Source organism: Micromesistius poutassou, assembly GCF_964030765.1.
Source record: "Micromesistius poutassou genome assembly, chromosome: 9".
NCBI classification, from domain to species: domain Eukaryota; kingdom Metazoa; phylum Chordata; class Actinopteri; order Gadiformes; family Gadidae; genus Micromesistius; species Micromesistius poutassou.
In genome coordinates this window covers 3,399,671-3,417,161 of record NC_140279.1, presented here as the reverse complement: position 1 = coordinate 3,417,161, position 17,491 = coordinate 3,399,671, and the positions used below count along the sequence as shown (strand labels likewise).

The 17,491-nt window shown below is 47.3% G+C and overlaps 1 protein-coding gene across 1 annotated transcript; it reads left to right on the top strand.

Annotated features, from left to right (window-relative positions):
* The first annotated feature begins 7,287 nt into the window (after positions 1–7,287).
* On the top strand, positions 7,288–11,716 carry LOC311353512 (metalloprotease TIKI2-like). Its single transcript, XM_084473430.1, has 3 exons — positions 7,288–7,427; positions 9,954–10,286; positions 10,880–11,716. Exons 2-3 carry the CDS (start codon positions 10,150–10,152, stop codon positions 11,124–11,126), a joined length of 384 nt encoding a protein of 127 aa, XP_084329556.1. The 5' UTR covers positions 7,288–7,427; positions 9,954–10,149; the 3' UTR covers positions 11,127–11,716.
* Positions 11,717–17,491: the final 5,775 nt, after the last annotated feature.

Below are 17,491 nucleotides of genomic sequence, written 5' to 3'. Positions count from 1 at the left end.
ATGACACTAAGTAATGTCCATTTTAAGGCTTCTCCATATCACAGTATCTTTTTAAGTAATGTCCATGAGAACAGTCTTTAAAGCTTCTCCATATCACAGTATCTTCTTAAATAATGTGTACGTGAATATGACACTAAGTAATGTCCATGAGAATGTTATTTAAGGCTTCTCCATATCACAGTATCTTCTTAAGTAATGTCAATGAGAATGGTCTTTAAAGCTTCTCCAAATCTTTTCTGTGTGCCGTCAATGGCAGGTCATCCTTGTTGTTCTCCATGGTTTCAGGGCTGTTGTTAATTCACTGAGAACATTAACACCTACTAGTGGATAAAAACAACCATCTAAATTAAAAAGAAAGAAAAAAGTGGTGTTTATACACATAAACATGTGGTGTATCCATTTAACAGTATCAGAGCCCTGAAATAGTTTGGCAATTAAATCACACATGTTTTCCCTTTTCACAAAACAGAGACGACTCTGACCCTACTTTCAGTGCTTTCGATTCAATAAGCTCTCCTTCTACGCCCATATAAGGATTGACATTCTATATAAATTTGTCGGAATGTATAGGCAAGATGGTTAACTTCAAAGGATAGATCACACACACACAACTGTAAAGCTAATATTCTCCTAGTCCCCCCGTCTCCCAGGTGTAATTAGATTAGCCCAGCTCTTCCAACGATGAACGGCGTCATAGCAACTTAACGGGCCTCTAGCTGCTAGATCAATCCGCTTTGATCCTCATATTGCCACACAGCAGAGACGACTTTATAATGTATTTTGCCCCCACAACATGTACTCAGGTTAATGGGATTACCTGTGCATTGGGCATCACATGCAGTCATATTTTGCACAAACCTAGTGATCAATCAACCTAATGTGTTTGTGTATGCGTGTGTGTGTGTGTGTGTGCGTGCATGCGTGCGTGCGTGTGTGTGTGTGTGTGTGCGTGCGCGAGCATGGGACGTGCGCATGTCTGTGCGGGCGTGCATGTTTTCATGTGTGTGCGTGTGTGGGTTTGCACACGTGCGTGTGGCATGGGAGAGTGTGTATGTCTGTGTGAGCGTGTTCACGATAAAGAGACCTTTCTCTAGCGGTCGACAAGCTGTTCTTTCTCTCTGCTACACCTCTACCAGGTGGAGACAGAGATGTAAAGCTAGACTCCGTCTTAGAGAAACCAAAACAAACCGTGACGTTGACTTTGACTAAATATTTGAGTTCCACTGGGGATCCATCCCTCCGTGCCTCCCTCCATCTGTATTGCCGTCTCCCTCCCCTCTCGCCTGCCATTCCTCCGCTTCTCCTCCCCTTTGCCGTCCTGTCCTGCAACCCCTTTTCTCCATCTCTCCTGCTCTGTCTCTCGCTCTCTCTCTCTCTTTTACACTCACTCTCATTTTTGTCTTTCATCTCTGATCTCTTATCACACTTCTGATTACACCCTATTTCTTCGACCACCACATTTGTCCCCTTTCTCTCTCTCTCCCTCTCTCTCTGTCTCTCTCTCTCTCTCCCCCTCTCTATATCTCTCTGCTCTCTCTCTCTCTACCGGTGGGATGTGTCCGCAGCCCACTCAGTTTAAATCTTGGAAACCTTGGAGAAGACTGTGCCACCTTTAACAGTGAGCCTCTGTCTGTGTGAGACAGTAAATTGAAGGAAATGTAATTTAATTCGATTGAGAAAGGAGGTGAATTCATTATAGCGGCTGAGGGATGGATGACGGAAGGTTGAGAGGTTTCCATTTATCTCAGCTCCTAAATCAATACAGCAGAGGACCAAAAGTGGCCTTTTCCCCGCTCCCCACGGTGTTGAGATGACCGTGTGGAGCAAGAGCCGTGTTTTTTAGAGGTTCAGCAGCTCTTTATGTGACTCTCTGTCTCTCTCTGTGTCTCTGAAGGTCTGTCTGCACTTTAGTCTGTCAGACAGATGTGCAGACAGGCAGACGGATCGACGACTGCACTTATTCACGCAGGTCTGTCCGCCTGTCTGCAGGGATGTCTGTCTGCCCTCCACAGCAGGCCTCCAGCTGTCCCCCCCCCGGCTTCAGCCGCGGCTTATTTTATGGTTATTTATCTATCAGCCCTGTCTATACGTTTCACCCTCAACCACGCTGAGGGTTGTGTGGACGTTGGCTGCGGGTCAGGGGAGATGAAGAGAGAAGTGAAGTGAGGAGGGCGGATGGAGGTCTAGGCCTCGTTGGACCCCCCCGCTGGGGGGAGAGGAGGTGCTGACAAGACTGGAGAGAGGCCCACGGAACCCGGAGCCAGAACCTGGGTGGCTGCATGATGGGATCTGCTGCACCACTCTATCCACACACACAGTCATACACACGCATTTCTACATGCACACACACACACCCACGCACACACACACGCACACGCACGCACACGCACATGCACGCACATGCACGCACATGCATACACACACACACACACACACACACACACACACTCACAGATACACACACAGATACACAAACACACACACACACACACACACACACACACACACACACACACACACACTCACAGATACACAAACACACACACACACATGCACACACACCCACACACACACACACACACACACACACACACACACACATACACATTAATACATATACTCACTTATTTATACACACATGCATAAACACACATAAACACATCCATACATATAGACACATATTTGTACATATACATACACACACATGCACACCTACACACACACACACACACACACACACACACACACACACACACACACGTGTCCTCTGCATACAGTCATGCATACACACACAAACACACACACACACATCAACCCATACATATACAGACTAGATTGAACACACGTGCACTCACAGAAACACACACCACAATCTCACATGTCAGGGTGCGTACGCATGTGTGTATGTGTGCAAACACTCACACAGCTATGCACACAACATACATGTGCAGAAAGACCAGTATGCACACACACACACACACACAAACACACACAAACACACACACACACACACACACACACACACACACACACACATACACACACACACACACACACACACACACACACACACACACACACACACCCACACACATATGCACCCATACACACACACCCACACACAGGGCGGGAAGAGAGAGATGGACCAGGGGGAGCAGAGAGATGAATGACAGACAAAGCAAACAGACAGACATCAGAGCAAGGCGGTGGGACTGAAGGGAGACGTGATTAAGAGCACAGGACTAGAACATTCAACAGGCAGGACTGCGGACCTGAGGAACGTTCCAGGAAAGACAGATGGGGAGGAGATGGGGAGCACACGCACACGCACACACACACACACACACACACACACACACACACATACGCACACGCACACACACAGACACACACACACACACACACAGACACACGCACACACAGACACACACACACACACACACAGACACACAGACACACGCACACACAGACACACGCAATGCTCAGTCAGTCAGTAAGAATGTTGGATATTGTAAATGTTTGGATGGAGGGAGACGTACCAGGGGCCATTAAGCCCGCTCAGTGCCCTGAGAGCCATGCCAACACAGTAGAAGAGAGACGGGTTGTAAAACTCATTCAATTCGAGCTCCACTTAGAGTATTATTAGACCGTTCACTCACACTGTTTTACTTGTAACAATTAGATGAGTGTTGTACCGGTGCCCAGTGCTTCACTGAGGGGAATCGAAGCGGGTGAGGGAGCTGGCCCAGGAGTGATAAGAAGGCATTCGTTAGGATCTTCAATTGAGACACACACAAGTTGACACACACACACACACACACACACACACGTGTGCACACGTGCATGTGTACGCGCAAACAAACACATGCACGCAGCCGCAAACACACAAAATATCTCTGGTACAATTATTGTACATGTGGCTGTTTTAAACACAGTGTTACTTACTGTAGCTCACGAGGACCATGCGTTGTAAGTACATTCAACATGTTAATACACTACTGGGGCCCTCATTTACTTTCAACTTTTCTTAACTTTTTTTTTTTCTCAAACACAATTTTTCAAACTGTGCACGTGTGCTTTCCTCTTCTCCATCTCTCGTTAAGTCACAGACACACGTAGAGAAGACCCCAGCGTGGAGACTAAGGGCCCGTCCACACGGAGCCGTTTTTTGGTTAAAACGCAGATGTTTTGCATCGTTTTGGCCGATCGTCCAAACGAATCCTGTGAACGCATCGCATGAAAACGGAGTTTTCTGAAACCAGGTCCCAGGGTGAATAAATTCACAAACGCAGCCCTTGAGTGTTCGTCTGGACGGCCAAAACGCATACTTGCGTTTCGATGATGTCATCGCCACACCCCTCGAGCGTAACCTCTTGTAACCTGTGACGACGTCTCATAACAACAACTATGGCCGACTACATGCTCGTGTTCCTGCTGGAGAAGATATTGTGCCTATATTTTATTAAACACCCAGCTTCTGGTTAGTTCAACTTTGAGAATAGATTAACGGCGATATTTTTTTTATCGCCCGATAAGAGTCTCGCGTTAACGCAGCACGTTAACGCCGATAACGGCCCACCACTACGCAAAATATTATGCTCCTGTGCCACCACGCTGAGCAAAAAAGACTGATGGACAACCACATAAGCCACATTTTACAAACAAACAACAGCCATGCGTGCGCCAATTGAGACGATCAAAAGGGTTGCGTTAACGCTTTATTACTTGAGTGACCGTTTCCGGTGAATTTCTAAAACTAAAACAGCGCCACCTATACGCCTGGAACATGAAGTAGCGTGTTGAGTCGTATTGAGATGGATCCGTGTGGACGCAAATGTTCTTGAAACGATGCCAGGGAAAACGGAGAAAAAAAAGATTGTGTGTGTGTGTGTGTGTGTGTGTGTGTTTGTATGTGTGTGCACACAAGCGTACATGCATACGCGTGAGTGTGTGTTTGTATATGTGTGCGTGTTTGTGTATGTGTGTGTGTGTGTGTGTGTGTGTGTGTGTGTGTGTGTGTGTGTGTGTGTGTGTGTGTGTGTACATGTGGGTGCGACTGAGCCGGTGTTCATACACGTGTGTGTTTGTGTGTGTTGGTGTGTGGTGTGTTTGCAAGCGGTCATACCTGTGTGTGTGTGTGTGTGTGTGTGTGTGTGTGTGTGTGTGTGTGTGTGTGTGTGTGTGTGTGTGTGTGTGTGTGTGTGTGCGTGTGCGCGTCTGCGTGCGTTGCACAGCGATGGCCGTGGGTAAACGGGGAGCCAGGAGGACTTGAAGCTGAGGTCGGCTTGGCTTCACACCCCCGGACCGACACAGAGAGGGTTCTGTTGTGAGCTCACAACTCAAGTGAATAGAACAGCTGCTGCACTCGGAGCTCTGGTGGGTTGAATCTGTCAGCCCCCCCCCTCCGCCCCCCCCCCCAGTCACTTTACCAGGCGGTGGACTCCGGACCCTCGCTCTCTCTCTCTCTCTCTCTGGGAGGAGAGGAGCAGAGGGAGAGTTGCTCTGGAGGACAGGGAGAGGGGAGGCGTTGGAGTCGAGGAACAGGCAGAGGTGTGGAAGAGGTTAGGGTAAAGGGGAGGACAGCAGCAACACGTCGGAGAAACGAGAGGGGAGTGTGAAAGGGAAAGATTTGATAACAGTGGATGGGATGAACGATGAGAAAATCAACGTGAGCGGAGGTGAGAATGTCAACAAAGAAAACGATGATGGAGATATAGTTTGTTGAAAGAAACACGCTTAACAAACACACACACACACACACACACACACACACACAGTGGTCACAGACACACACATACACCATGACACACACCCATGTTACCTAAACAAATACATCAAATGCGCATGCCCATAGACACACATGGTCCTCCGGCCTCCGTCCAGACGCAGCCACCCCCAGACGCGGGCTCTCTCTCCGGGTGATCACCGGACAGAGGTGCCCTGGTCCCCAGCCTGCTCCCAAGCAGCCAGTCGCCGCTCCTCATTCCTCAGCCAATCCCGGCACTGCCTTTGAACTCACCCGCCAAGAGAGAAACATCCCACTATGCCGCATTTTTCACCACTCAGGAATGATCAGAAACATTCTAATGATGAAATTGGAGGGATGGGGGGGGTTGTGTGTGTGTGTGTGGGGGGGGGGGGGGGGGGGTACATTGGGCAAGGCACCCAACCCAGGGGCGTTTAATATTGTCAACGTGCTGTTAATGAACCAGCGGAGTGTGCGTCTGTACGCTTGTGTGTAGACGTGCGTGTGCATGCATTCCTGCACGTGCGTGCATACATTCCTGTGAGTGTGTACCTGTGTTAGGTGTGTGTGTGTGTGTGTGTGTGTGTGTGGGGGGGTGTGTACCTTTGCCTGTGCGCTGTGTGAGCTGCGAGGTGATGTCAGCCCCTTGCCCTGCATCTTATTGCTGGGTTGAGTGATGCACGGGATTATCGTATGATGGGCGAAATAAAAAAAAGCTTTCATCAGTGTGAGGGCCAGGGGGGGGGGCCTCCCCCTCCGTTTGATCTCGGACCCCCGAATCACACACAACCTGGGGCAGAACACACACTCACAGACGTGTGTGTGCATCTGTGTGTGTGTGTGTGTGTGTGTGTGCATGCGTTTGAGCGTGTGCGCACGCGCGCGCGCGCGTGTGTGTGTGTGTGTGTGTGTGTGTGTGTGTGTGTGTGTGTGTGTGTGTGTGTGTGTGTGTGTGTGTGTGTGTGTGTGTGTGTGTGTGTGTGTGTGTGAAGGGGTGTTGAGTGCCATCACTATGCGGTCATTACCAGGCAACAAGTGCAAGTGCTAGATGAAGGGGCAAAGCATGTGTCTGAGTGGCCCCCCCGGTATCTCTGTATCTATGAGACCTTGTGAACCCTCTTTGTGGTCTGACTGTTATAGAGACAGCAGAGTGCCGCCCTGTGCCTCGCTGCTTTCCACAGCTTCTCATCCTGAAAGTGATTTTCTTGACTGTCAAAGCCACAAAGTGGTGGGGTCCAGCCTAGCCTACAAACCCACAGTGCACCCACCATGCACCTATGCACAGTGTCAGGTCTGATCTAATCGAGGTTTCAGGCAGTGATGCACTGACTGTGGATCAGGTAAATAAGGGTACATTAATGAATCATTAATTCAAGTTGCATGGTACATTTATGCACCCCCTTTTGTAAAGTGCCACCTTACGTCCTTTCGTCCCTAATGTGTTTGGCCCAAACCAAAACGACCGCTTATAGTAGACCTTGAAAACCTGTGTTTAATCTACCGTGCCAAACTGATCCTCATCATGTTGAAACATCTATCAGACACCCATTCCACCCATGTCTGCAATGTTTCCTATTTGATCAGGTCACTTCCTGGGGAACCACAGTGTCCTGGATATCCTGAGGCAGGAGGGCTATGAGATCGTCCACACACCGTCTGATCATCCGGAGACCCCCCCAGGGTAAGTAGCGGACTGCTTTATTATAGTATCAGTGTGTTCTGTCCTTTATTAAAGGGACTGTACTTCCCCGGGGAGACCGCTAAGCTGCTGATTACTGTTATGGTGGCTTGGCTCAGAAATGCATTGGAGAATACATTCTGTGATTACAGTTTCACTTCATCCCACCCTCCTATGTTGACCTCACGGCAGAAAACACGGCGCACGCTCGGGGAGTTGAAAAAGCTGTTTGTTTGTAACGTGGATTGTGTGACGGAACACTTGTGCAATTTGATTGTGGCAGGCCTGCATTGTGAATACACACACACACATTGATTTTTATATTTATAAAACTGATTGCACTGGCGCACACACAGGCGTACGCACAAGTCACTTAAACAAAACAATCAGATTTGATTGCTGATCTTCTCTCTGCTTTTCCAACACCCATGTGTTTTTGTGAGTGTGTGTGTGTGTGTGTGTGTGTGTGTGTGTGTATGTGTGTATTGGTGGGAGTTTGTGCATGTAAGTGTGTGCAACCCCTTGCTTGTTATAAAAGCAGCTCTGCCCTGTCCCTGTGGGGCGATCCTGCCCCTATAGGGGGAGGTAGGGCTGGGGGTGTAGGGCTGGGGGTGCAGAATGGTGGGGTTGGGGTTGTGTCGGTGGGGGGTGTGTGGGTGGGGGTGCCGGGCTGGGGGTGTAGAGGGGTGGGGTTGAACCCCGGGTCGGACTGATTGGCCTCATTACACGCTAACACCAAGCCACTCCAAACCAGGAACCCAAAAAATTGAAAAACAAAACTCAACAAGGGAACAACCTCGTTAAAAAAAGAACGACAATGAAACAGGCACGCAGGCGCCCATCCATCCAGGCACCGCTTTAACAAACTTCCCCCTGCAAATTACAGCTGTAAACATACTTTAGCACCCTCCTATCCACCCCCGACCGCCTCTCTGTTGGTGGACCTGTGGGCCCGACCCAGGTTCTGCTTTAAAAGCTGACAAGTGGACTGACTTATTGCGGTCAGGCAACACACGTGTTAAAACACACAAACTGCACACTTACCCACAGATACACACACACACACACAGGCACACGCACGCACACACACACACACACACACACACACACACACACACACACACGCACGCACATACACACACACACACACACACACACACACACACACACACAGTACAGAGTCGCATTCTGCGCACATGTTCCACTCTGCAATACAAGGTGAAGCACCAGGAGACAAATAACACTGCAAAATGGCTGACCAAGAGTTGCTTTTAAAAAGCCTTAAAACCTGGAACGTCACGGGCCCAATTGGCAACGCTGACGACGTTCTCCAAGCCCAGGGGGTCATTATTTGACGGACAGCCAGCGCTGAATAGCGCAGCGGTTGCCTTGGCCTCGCCGGTAGCCTACCGCAGCCTGGTTCCACCATCAGTCTGATCCGTCAAGAAGCCTGGACGTGGGCCTGTCGAGGTTCAAAATGCATATTTTGACCGCCTAATTTGCAGCAGACCAAAAAGCTTACGCTAATTATACATCCACTGTGCTGGTGGGATTTGCCTCAGAGAATTAAAATAATATGAATGCAATGCCCAGTGCCTCCATGCAATAATATTGGGCTTCTTAATATGTTGCGGTGCACGCTAAGAGTCGTTATTGGATAGTGTGATATATAATACTTAAGTGCTCTGCATGCTGCTTGCTGAAAATGTATGTGAACGCCTCGAGGCAATTACAAAACAATCTTTCAGCAAAAGGCCATTAAACGATTAGTGGAGAATGTTTTAATGCAACATTGATGTTTCTCCCTGTAACTCTATAGTCAGCCTTCCTACCTGAGTCAATCGGAGCCTTGTGGTGCGTGTGTCCCCCTGGCTGGAATCACAAGAGAGACACAAGACTGGGAACTCATTATAAAGTAAATCAACACGAGGAAGGAGAGGAAGCAGGGCTGGAATACGTTCACTGTGAAAAGCCCTGGCTGAAAGCGAAGGCACATAATAAACAACACGGTTACAATGTGCAGAAGAGGGGAAAGGAGGGAGAGGAAGAAAGTCTGAGTAATGGATTTTAAGAGGGACTCCAGCATGTGTGCGGAGAGAGCTGGTGGTGTGTTCTTGGGTGGTCCGCTTAGGGTAGATATCATATTTGACAACACAGGATGGCAGCTTGAGTTATAACTTCCCCCCACCATGTTGCCTGCTGGGGATTTCTTCACCACACACTACACTCTTTATTAGGGCACTGGTCTTCTTCAGTTTGTAAGCAATTTGTATTTATTTATTTTTGACGTTGGGTTTTTTGAGTAGTTGTGAGAGCACAATATTTGTTATGGGAAATCACAATATTGTTTATGGAAGGTTAAAGGATGACGAGCGGGACTGAGAGAAAGGGAATGACAAATCAGGGACGTTGAACGTTCCCAAATGTTGTTTCTTGGCCTGGGACGCGGTAGAGGGGAGATGGGCCGCTCCATGCCCTGAGGGAGTGAAGTTTTCAGGGGTCTTGTGTGTTTGCGTTGGTCCTCTCCAGGGAGGACGCGGTCGGGAGGGGAGAGGAGCCCACGGTGGACCCCGGCGCGGAGAGCCCCGGGGTGGGGACGGCCTCCACCGTGGACTGGGGGACCGGATCCCCTGAGGAGGAGGAGGAGGAGGAGGAGGAGGAGGAGGAGGAGGAGGAGCTGGACCCAGACCAGGAGGGCTTCCTGGGTGAGCTCGGGGAGGATGACATGCTGCCCCACATGCTGCTCCCCGACAGCCTGAGCCAGCTGGAGGAGTTTGGGCGACACAAGCGTCCGCGTAAGGCCCACCGCGGCCACGGGAGGCCCCGGCTCTTCAGCGACCTGTGGGTCCGCATGGAGGACAGGTAGGGGTCACGACCACCACCTCCACCTCCACCAACACCCGCCTCCACCACCATGTAAAGCTCCGTCAAGGACCGTCTGGATAGGACACGGTTGTCTACTGGGGAGGGTTGATGGGTGACCCCACGGCCCGGAAAGGTTCCGGGTTCAAACGCTGATGGCTGCAATCTATCTGTAGGCCGACTAGAGCATGCTGCCTTACCCCTACATGCTCATTAGTGACCTTTATCCCACCCCAAAAAACGAATGAGGTCAAAAGATGATATTTATGGGTGCAGACACTAACAGACACTGCAGAGGGTGTGAGCATCACAGTGATTGCAAAATCCCATAATGTATGGGATAGTCACCCAGAAAAGACCTGCTAGATTAGGAGAAGGCCTGTTTTTGGTGCACGTTCTCCACACCATGTATCTGGGGAAGAGCTTCCCAATTCCATCCCGTTACACCAGGGACAGCGTGGGCAATCGAACAGATAATGCCAAGCAGAATCGCTCGTCGACCCAGATTCCATCCTCTAAACTCTTAAAAGTTAAGAACCCTCACCTCAAATAATGACATGGTTTTGGCTTCTGCCCATTCGTGTCTCTCCCAGCTCGACGCCACAACCCGACGTGAGGATCGTCAACGGCTACGTGACGGTGGTGCCTCCGTTGACCGGCCAGGAGCAGCACAGGCGGGCGGAGCTGTCGCCGGCGGTGCAGAAGCCCAGCACAAGCGCCCCCTACACCCACCAGAGCCGCCATAGCTCTGCCCGGTCGGGCGTGGCATGCCGCTCTTACTTCATAGTCCTCTCCTCTCTTCTGGGCTGGCTGCTGTCGCACCTGCTGTTCACCTCCTGACCACACGGGGGAAGCTCTCACACAGACAGACACATGCAGGACCCCCCGGTGTCTCCTCTCCACCAGAGAGATGTGGGCGGGGGGGGGGGGGGGGGGGGGGGGGGAGGGGGGGGGTATTGACACACCATCAAGAGGAACATCCTGTTGTTCTCTATATCATGCACCAAAACACCTCGTCAAGCCTTATAAACTATAGCGTTGAATAAGCTCTGAGCCGCGATGCAGAGGATGAATAGACTGCGTCTGGTAGGAAATGTGTCTCATCAGGAGGAGACTCCTGCATGGGAAATTCTCAAAACCTAATAAGTATTATGGTAGAAGATTGGTAGCAGTAAAGATTTTTAATACAGCACAATTAACACCTGTGATTTGTATGATTGAGTGGTGTGGAGTGTTCTATGCGGAAGAATGTGCCACTACAATAACCATGATGGCTATAACAAACTGTAAAGAAAACTGTAACATTTTTTAACTGGAGGTGGGTCTTTGTTGCCAGTTTTGTAAATTGTGCATTTTGTTTATAAAGAAATATTGTATATTTATTATATCTGGTAATAAAGAGTATATTTTCTTGCAATTGAAGATTATTGAAAAATAAAACATTGAAAAACTGACATTTTTGGTGGAATTTTACTTTTGCCCCCATTTATTAATTATTTATAATAATATATTTGTATATTTATTATTTTGAGTCAAAAATAAGATTTTGGTAGTTTTGTGTTATTACATTAGCACAGGCGTTGTGGAACAATTAATAGTTCAGCTTTTTATTTGTCGTGTAAAGATCACTGACACAACTCGAACTCCCTTGTGCCCCCTAGCGGCCACGGCGCGATATTCTAAGGCCATGAAATTTTTTTTTTTTTTTATTTAACCTTTATTTAACCAGGAGAAAAACCTATCGAGATTAAAAAGATATTTTTCTTTTTTCTTTTTTTTTCAAATGTGACCTGGCCAAGACAGGCAGCAGCACAATAAACCACATTTACAGACAAACACAAACAGTTACAGACAAACACACAGGGACCAAATTAAAATAGCACTAAAAATAAAGCAAATCAAATTCACACTGCAACAATATTAATAGACCCATTTCTGTAACCAGGAAAAAACCTATTTAAAACACTGACATCTTAGAGAGTCTAGCTCAATTTCCTTCATTTTCAACTTAAAAGCATTCAACGAAATTAATTCAACAAGTCTTAGGTCTTTCTGCAGCGTATTCCACACAGTGGGGGCAGAGTATACAAAAGCCTTTTTACCCTGTTCTGTCCGTACATTGGGGACAGAAAACAACACCAAGTCCTGTGAACGTAAAAAGTGTGGACCAGCACTTTTCCGCAATATAAGGGAGCATAAATAGCACACCAAGTATTGCCTTATAAATAAATATGCAGTAGTGACTGAGCCTACGAGTGGACAAAGCAGGCCATCCTACCCGAGAGTACAACTGGTGGTGAGTCCGAGCCTTACAGTTTGTAATGAATCTCAGGGATGAATGGTACGCCGAGTCAATCATATTAAGACACTGAACAGAGGTATGTATATACAACAAATCACCATAGTCCGTAACAGATAAAAAAGTAGCGGCCACAAGTCGCTTTTTTACATTGAAAGAGAAACACATCTTATTTCGAAAATAAAAACCCAGCTTAAGCCTAAACTTTTTAACCAAATAGAGCACATGAGACTCAAAGGTGAGGGAGTCATCAATTAGAAAACCCAGGTATCTATAAGACGTAATCACCTGTATAACACACCCTCCAGAGTGACCACAGAGGGGACATTTTGTGGTCTAGCTCTAGAACCAGTAAACAACATGAGTTTGGTCTTATCTGCAGAACAAGTTTCAGCTGATGAAGGGTATTTTGGACGACAATAAAAGCATTCTGCAAGTTTTCAATAACCTGATTAAGGGTTGGTGCAAAGCAATAAATAACTGTGTCATCAGCATAAAAATTGAAATTAATTATTATTCAACACGTTTTTATCAATATTATTAATGTAAATGGTGAATAAAAGTGGGCCTAATACAGAACCCTGGGGTACACCCTTGCAAATTGGTAAATTGTTTGAGTAGAGACCGTCATGTTTAATGCACTGGGTCCTATCACTGAGGTAGTTTTTGAACCAAGAGACTACTTGCTCTGATAGTCCTGAGTTGAGAAGCCTGCTTTTTAGAACATCATGATCTACTGTGTCGAAAGCTTTGGACAAATGAATGAATACACGCGGCATCAGGAAGGTAAAAGGAGTCTCATTTTCATAAAGTTGAGATCAAGACGATGTTAAGCTAATCGTTGTTAAGAAGAAGAATAAATATTCCAGCTTATTATATTAATAGCCTAGGTTATCAGGACGGCTTATGAATTATAGAACGTCATATAAAGTCATATTTACGTAGGATAAACGGAATATGTTAAATGAAACGAAAACCTAATGTAGAGAGATATGAGAGTAACTTTGAAATGTATATCCATTAGAAGGTTTAAATGTCTGTTGAGTTTTTCCGACCCATGTTCATGTTAATAAGTTGTCAAACATTGTGTTGTAGTCTTCTCGTCCGTCGACAGATGGCGCTAGACCCACACAATAAGAGACTGGATGCAGAATATAATCTAAACTCATCTCACCGCGTTTTGATACACTGCCTTCAATGGGAGAAGGTCGGACAATAAGGTATATAGATAAAGATATATAACACATTAAGTAAAGTAGAATATGAATATAGGCCTACTTATATTTCATATAGCCTACGTTTTATATTAGTGTCTCAATAAATAAATACAAACTCAATACAATAGGCTACAACATTTGCATGGATTTATCTCCTTTTACCTTTAAAGAAATGTTTATTCCTACAATCCGAAGCTACCGTTTTTTGGGGTTTGATAACTTGCTAATTTGCTCAAATGTATTATTTTTATTATTCCATCTTAATTAATTTACAGAAAAACAAATTAAATCAGTATATAAAAAGACAATAGATAGAGGAATCCTTAATTAATTAATCCCGGCAAATAGTAGACAGGAAAGTTTCCTATCAGATGTTATTATTATAAATCAAAGACAAATAAAAAATAACAATTGAATGTAAAACAACACCATTTCTAATTCATATTTAAAAATAAGCGTTTTCACAAAATAATACTATATTATTAAAACAAATTATACCTCAAATTCAATATTGCTAAAACAAATGTTACCAGCCCAACATATTGCTAACCTAAATGCACTGCAAAACATAATAATAATAATAATAATAATAATAATAATAATAATAAAAAAAAAAAAGAAGTGTTTCTCTAAATTGTCTTTGTTGTTCTAATTAATCTTGTTTGTTGATCTAATTAAAATATAGGTCTACGTATTGAAACCAAAGTCCCACCAAACCACTGGAACTCATTCATGTCATTATCACATTGATCTTCCATAATCACATTGATCATTGATCACATTAACTCATTACCCCAAATTACATTATACATTTTCCGATTTTAAACCATCTGGCATGGCGCTAGTTTAGCTCCAAGTTTAAACTTTACTCTGATTCTCCGTCTCTCGCTGCTCTCATTCTGTTTAACGGTAAAGAAAAGCCAAGCAGGTTTTTTAGAAAACAAACAGCTTTTCTGCCCCTTAAGCCGAGGCGGGACAATATTTGCCTCCACTAGAATACCATTTTCCCTGGGCTTGGGGCTGTTGTTTGAGGGAGTGTGGGGGCCTTGACAGGGCGAGACGGTGCTGACCCTGCGCTGGCCGCCCGACGCATATAAATACAAGATCACAGCACAAAATCAATGTCCGAGCAAACTCATTAAAAATGCCCCCTTCTCCTTAAATGATTCCCGTTTCCTTCCATTCAACCTGTTAGCATTCCCCCCCCCCCCCAAGAAACCTCCCCCCACCCCCAACGACACCTCTATCCCCCTCCCTCTCTCTCTCTCTCTCTCTCTCTCTCTCTCTCTCTCTCTCTCTCTCTCGCCCTCTCTCTCTCTCTCTCCCCGGGTGGTAATTATTGCAGAAGTCGTTTTTTGCCCTTTGATTTGCACCGTTTCACAAATGAAGGTTAAGTTTGTTTAACCGTGCTGGATTTGCCGGTCATGTTAAAGCATATAATGTGGCAGGTCCCCCATGCTTTCCCTTTTTTTTTTTTTTAACCCCCCCCCCCGGCCTGTGTACCCACCCCCCCCCCCCCCCCCCCCCGCCACCCAGCCCTCGTACCAGACTTCCCCGTTGGCCCAGTTCCCTATGGAGCTGCGTGTGTGTGCGTATGTGTGTGTGTGTGTGTGTGTGTGTGTGCGCGCGTGTGTTCCTCCAAGGTTAAGGCTTACCGGGGTCTGAGGAAGCCTGCGGTGGATCAGACCTCTGGACCGGCTGACGGGCGGAGCGGAGGGCAGGGAAGTAGTTAAAAATCACCCCTGGTAAACGGATTAGGAGCCGCCTGCAGTGTTTGCCCTGGGAAGACCTGCCAGGAGCACACAGGAAACCATTAAAGCCAACGGGGAGAGAAGAGGGAGGACGAGAGAAGATGAAGATGGGGGGGGGGGGGTGGCAAAAGAGAGGGAGGAGAATATAGATAAGAAACCGTTTGCTGTCCCTCACAGCCTCACTCGTACAGAAACGAAACATTTACCAACACGTTGAACCCTATATAGTAGGGACAATGACAGCCACTCTGTGCTGTGGAGTGAGGCCTGTACCGTAGATCAATACCGCTGTGAAGTGGTGAAGCCCGTACCGTAGATCAATACCAGCACGTGAACCATCGAACCCAAGCAACATTGAAACCATCGACCGCCTATCAAATGCATCCAGGGCTCCATTGTGGGTTCTGGCATTCGCACTCGTGTCAGAGTATCCGGTCTAAACACACACACACACACACACACACACACACACACACACACACACACACACATACAGAACAAAACAAAAAAACAGATAAACGCCTGTCATCTTAAAGCCGTGGTCCTATACATAATAGGTTAAAAAATAACCAATGGCATTCCTGGCTTTCGAAGAAACAGGAATGCCGGTGTTAGGCAATTGTCGCTCGCCAACATCGTATGTTTTGTAACACAAAGACGCCGCGCTCCTAACATGGCGCTTGGGGGAAACCACACAAAGAGACAGGGGCTCAGTCCGATCACCACTGATGGATGTTTACAAGCAGGCATTGTTGAACGTGGGATCTATAATGATGACTTACAGCACGCCCACCCTGACCACCCCCACCACGTCTACTGTGCTGCTGCTGCTGCTGCTGATGTCCACCCCCCCCCCCCCCCCCCCCCCCCTCTGTATCCCACAAGCTCTCCTTCTGGCGCACAGTTGAGCTAACAGCACCCTTATGCTAACACTATGGGAAAACAAAGCTAAAAAACATAAAGTACTTGGCGGGTTAAAACGTGCGGTCGAGTGTGAGTGTGTGCGTGCGTGTGTGTGTGTGTGTGTGTGTGTGTGTGTGTGTGTGTGTGTGTGGATGTGTCTGTGTGCAAGTGTGTATGTATCTCTGTATCTGTGTTTGTTTGCTGGATGAGATTCTCTGCGTTATTGTCCGGAGCCCCATGACGGACCTCTAGCCTGTGTGGCAGCAACACTGGGGGGGCTTGGAGAGACAAACGCTCAGGGGCCACACTGGGGGGCTTGGAGAGACAAACGCTCAGGGGCCACACTGGGGGGTTTGGAGAGACCACTGGTCAGGGGCCATACTGGGGGGCTTGGAGAGACCAGCAGTCAGGGGCCACACTGGGGGGCTTGGAGAGACCAGCAGTCAGGGGCCACACTGGGGGGCTGTGAAGAGCAGAGGAGGACAACACGATGGGCGGAGGTCTGGAGAACATCTTCCAGGTCCAATCCTTGTGTGACAATGATTGAGTGGGAAGAATTTACAAGAGAAAGAAGGAACAACGAAAAGAGGAAATTGAAAAGCTGTAATATCTTACTGTATCTAACCTCGTCGCTCTTTACAAATTCTGCAGGGGCAATAAGCGTGCGTTACTTTGTTATTTACCGAATCTGTGTGTGTGTGTGTGTGTGTGTGTGTGTGTGTGTGTGTGTGTGTGTGTGTGTGTGCGTGTGCGTGTGCGTGTGTGTGTGCGTGCTTGCTTGCATGTGTGTGTTTTTCGAAGTTCAACGAAAGGCGATATTAATGGACCGATGTTCCTGTCTCTATAGAGCCATGCATGTCCCGCGGGGCAGAAAAGTGACCGCAGATGTGGGCATACATACATACACATTGACGATGCGATGCACACGTACACATACAAACATGTATGTACTTGCGTGTGTGTGTGTGTGTGTGTGTGTGTATCTTGCAGGGAGGCGTCGCAGTCGGAGTGTTGTGTTTCACAGGTTTCTGCCAT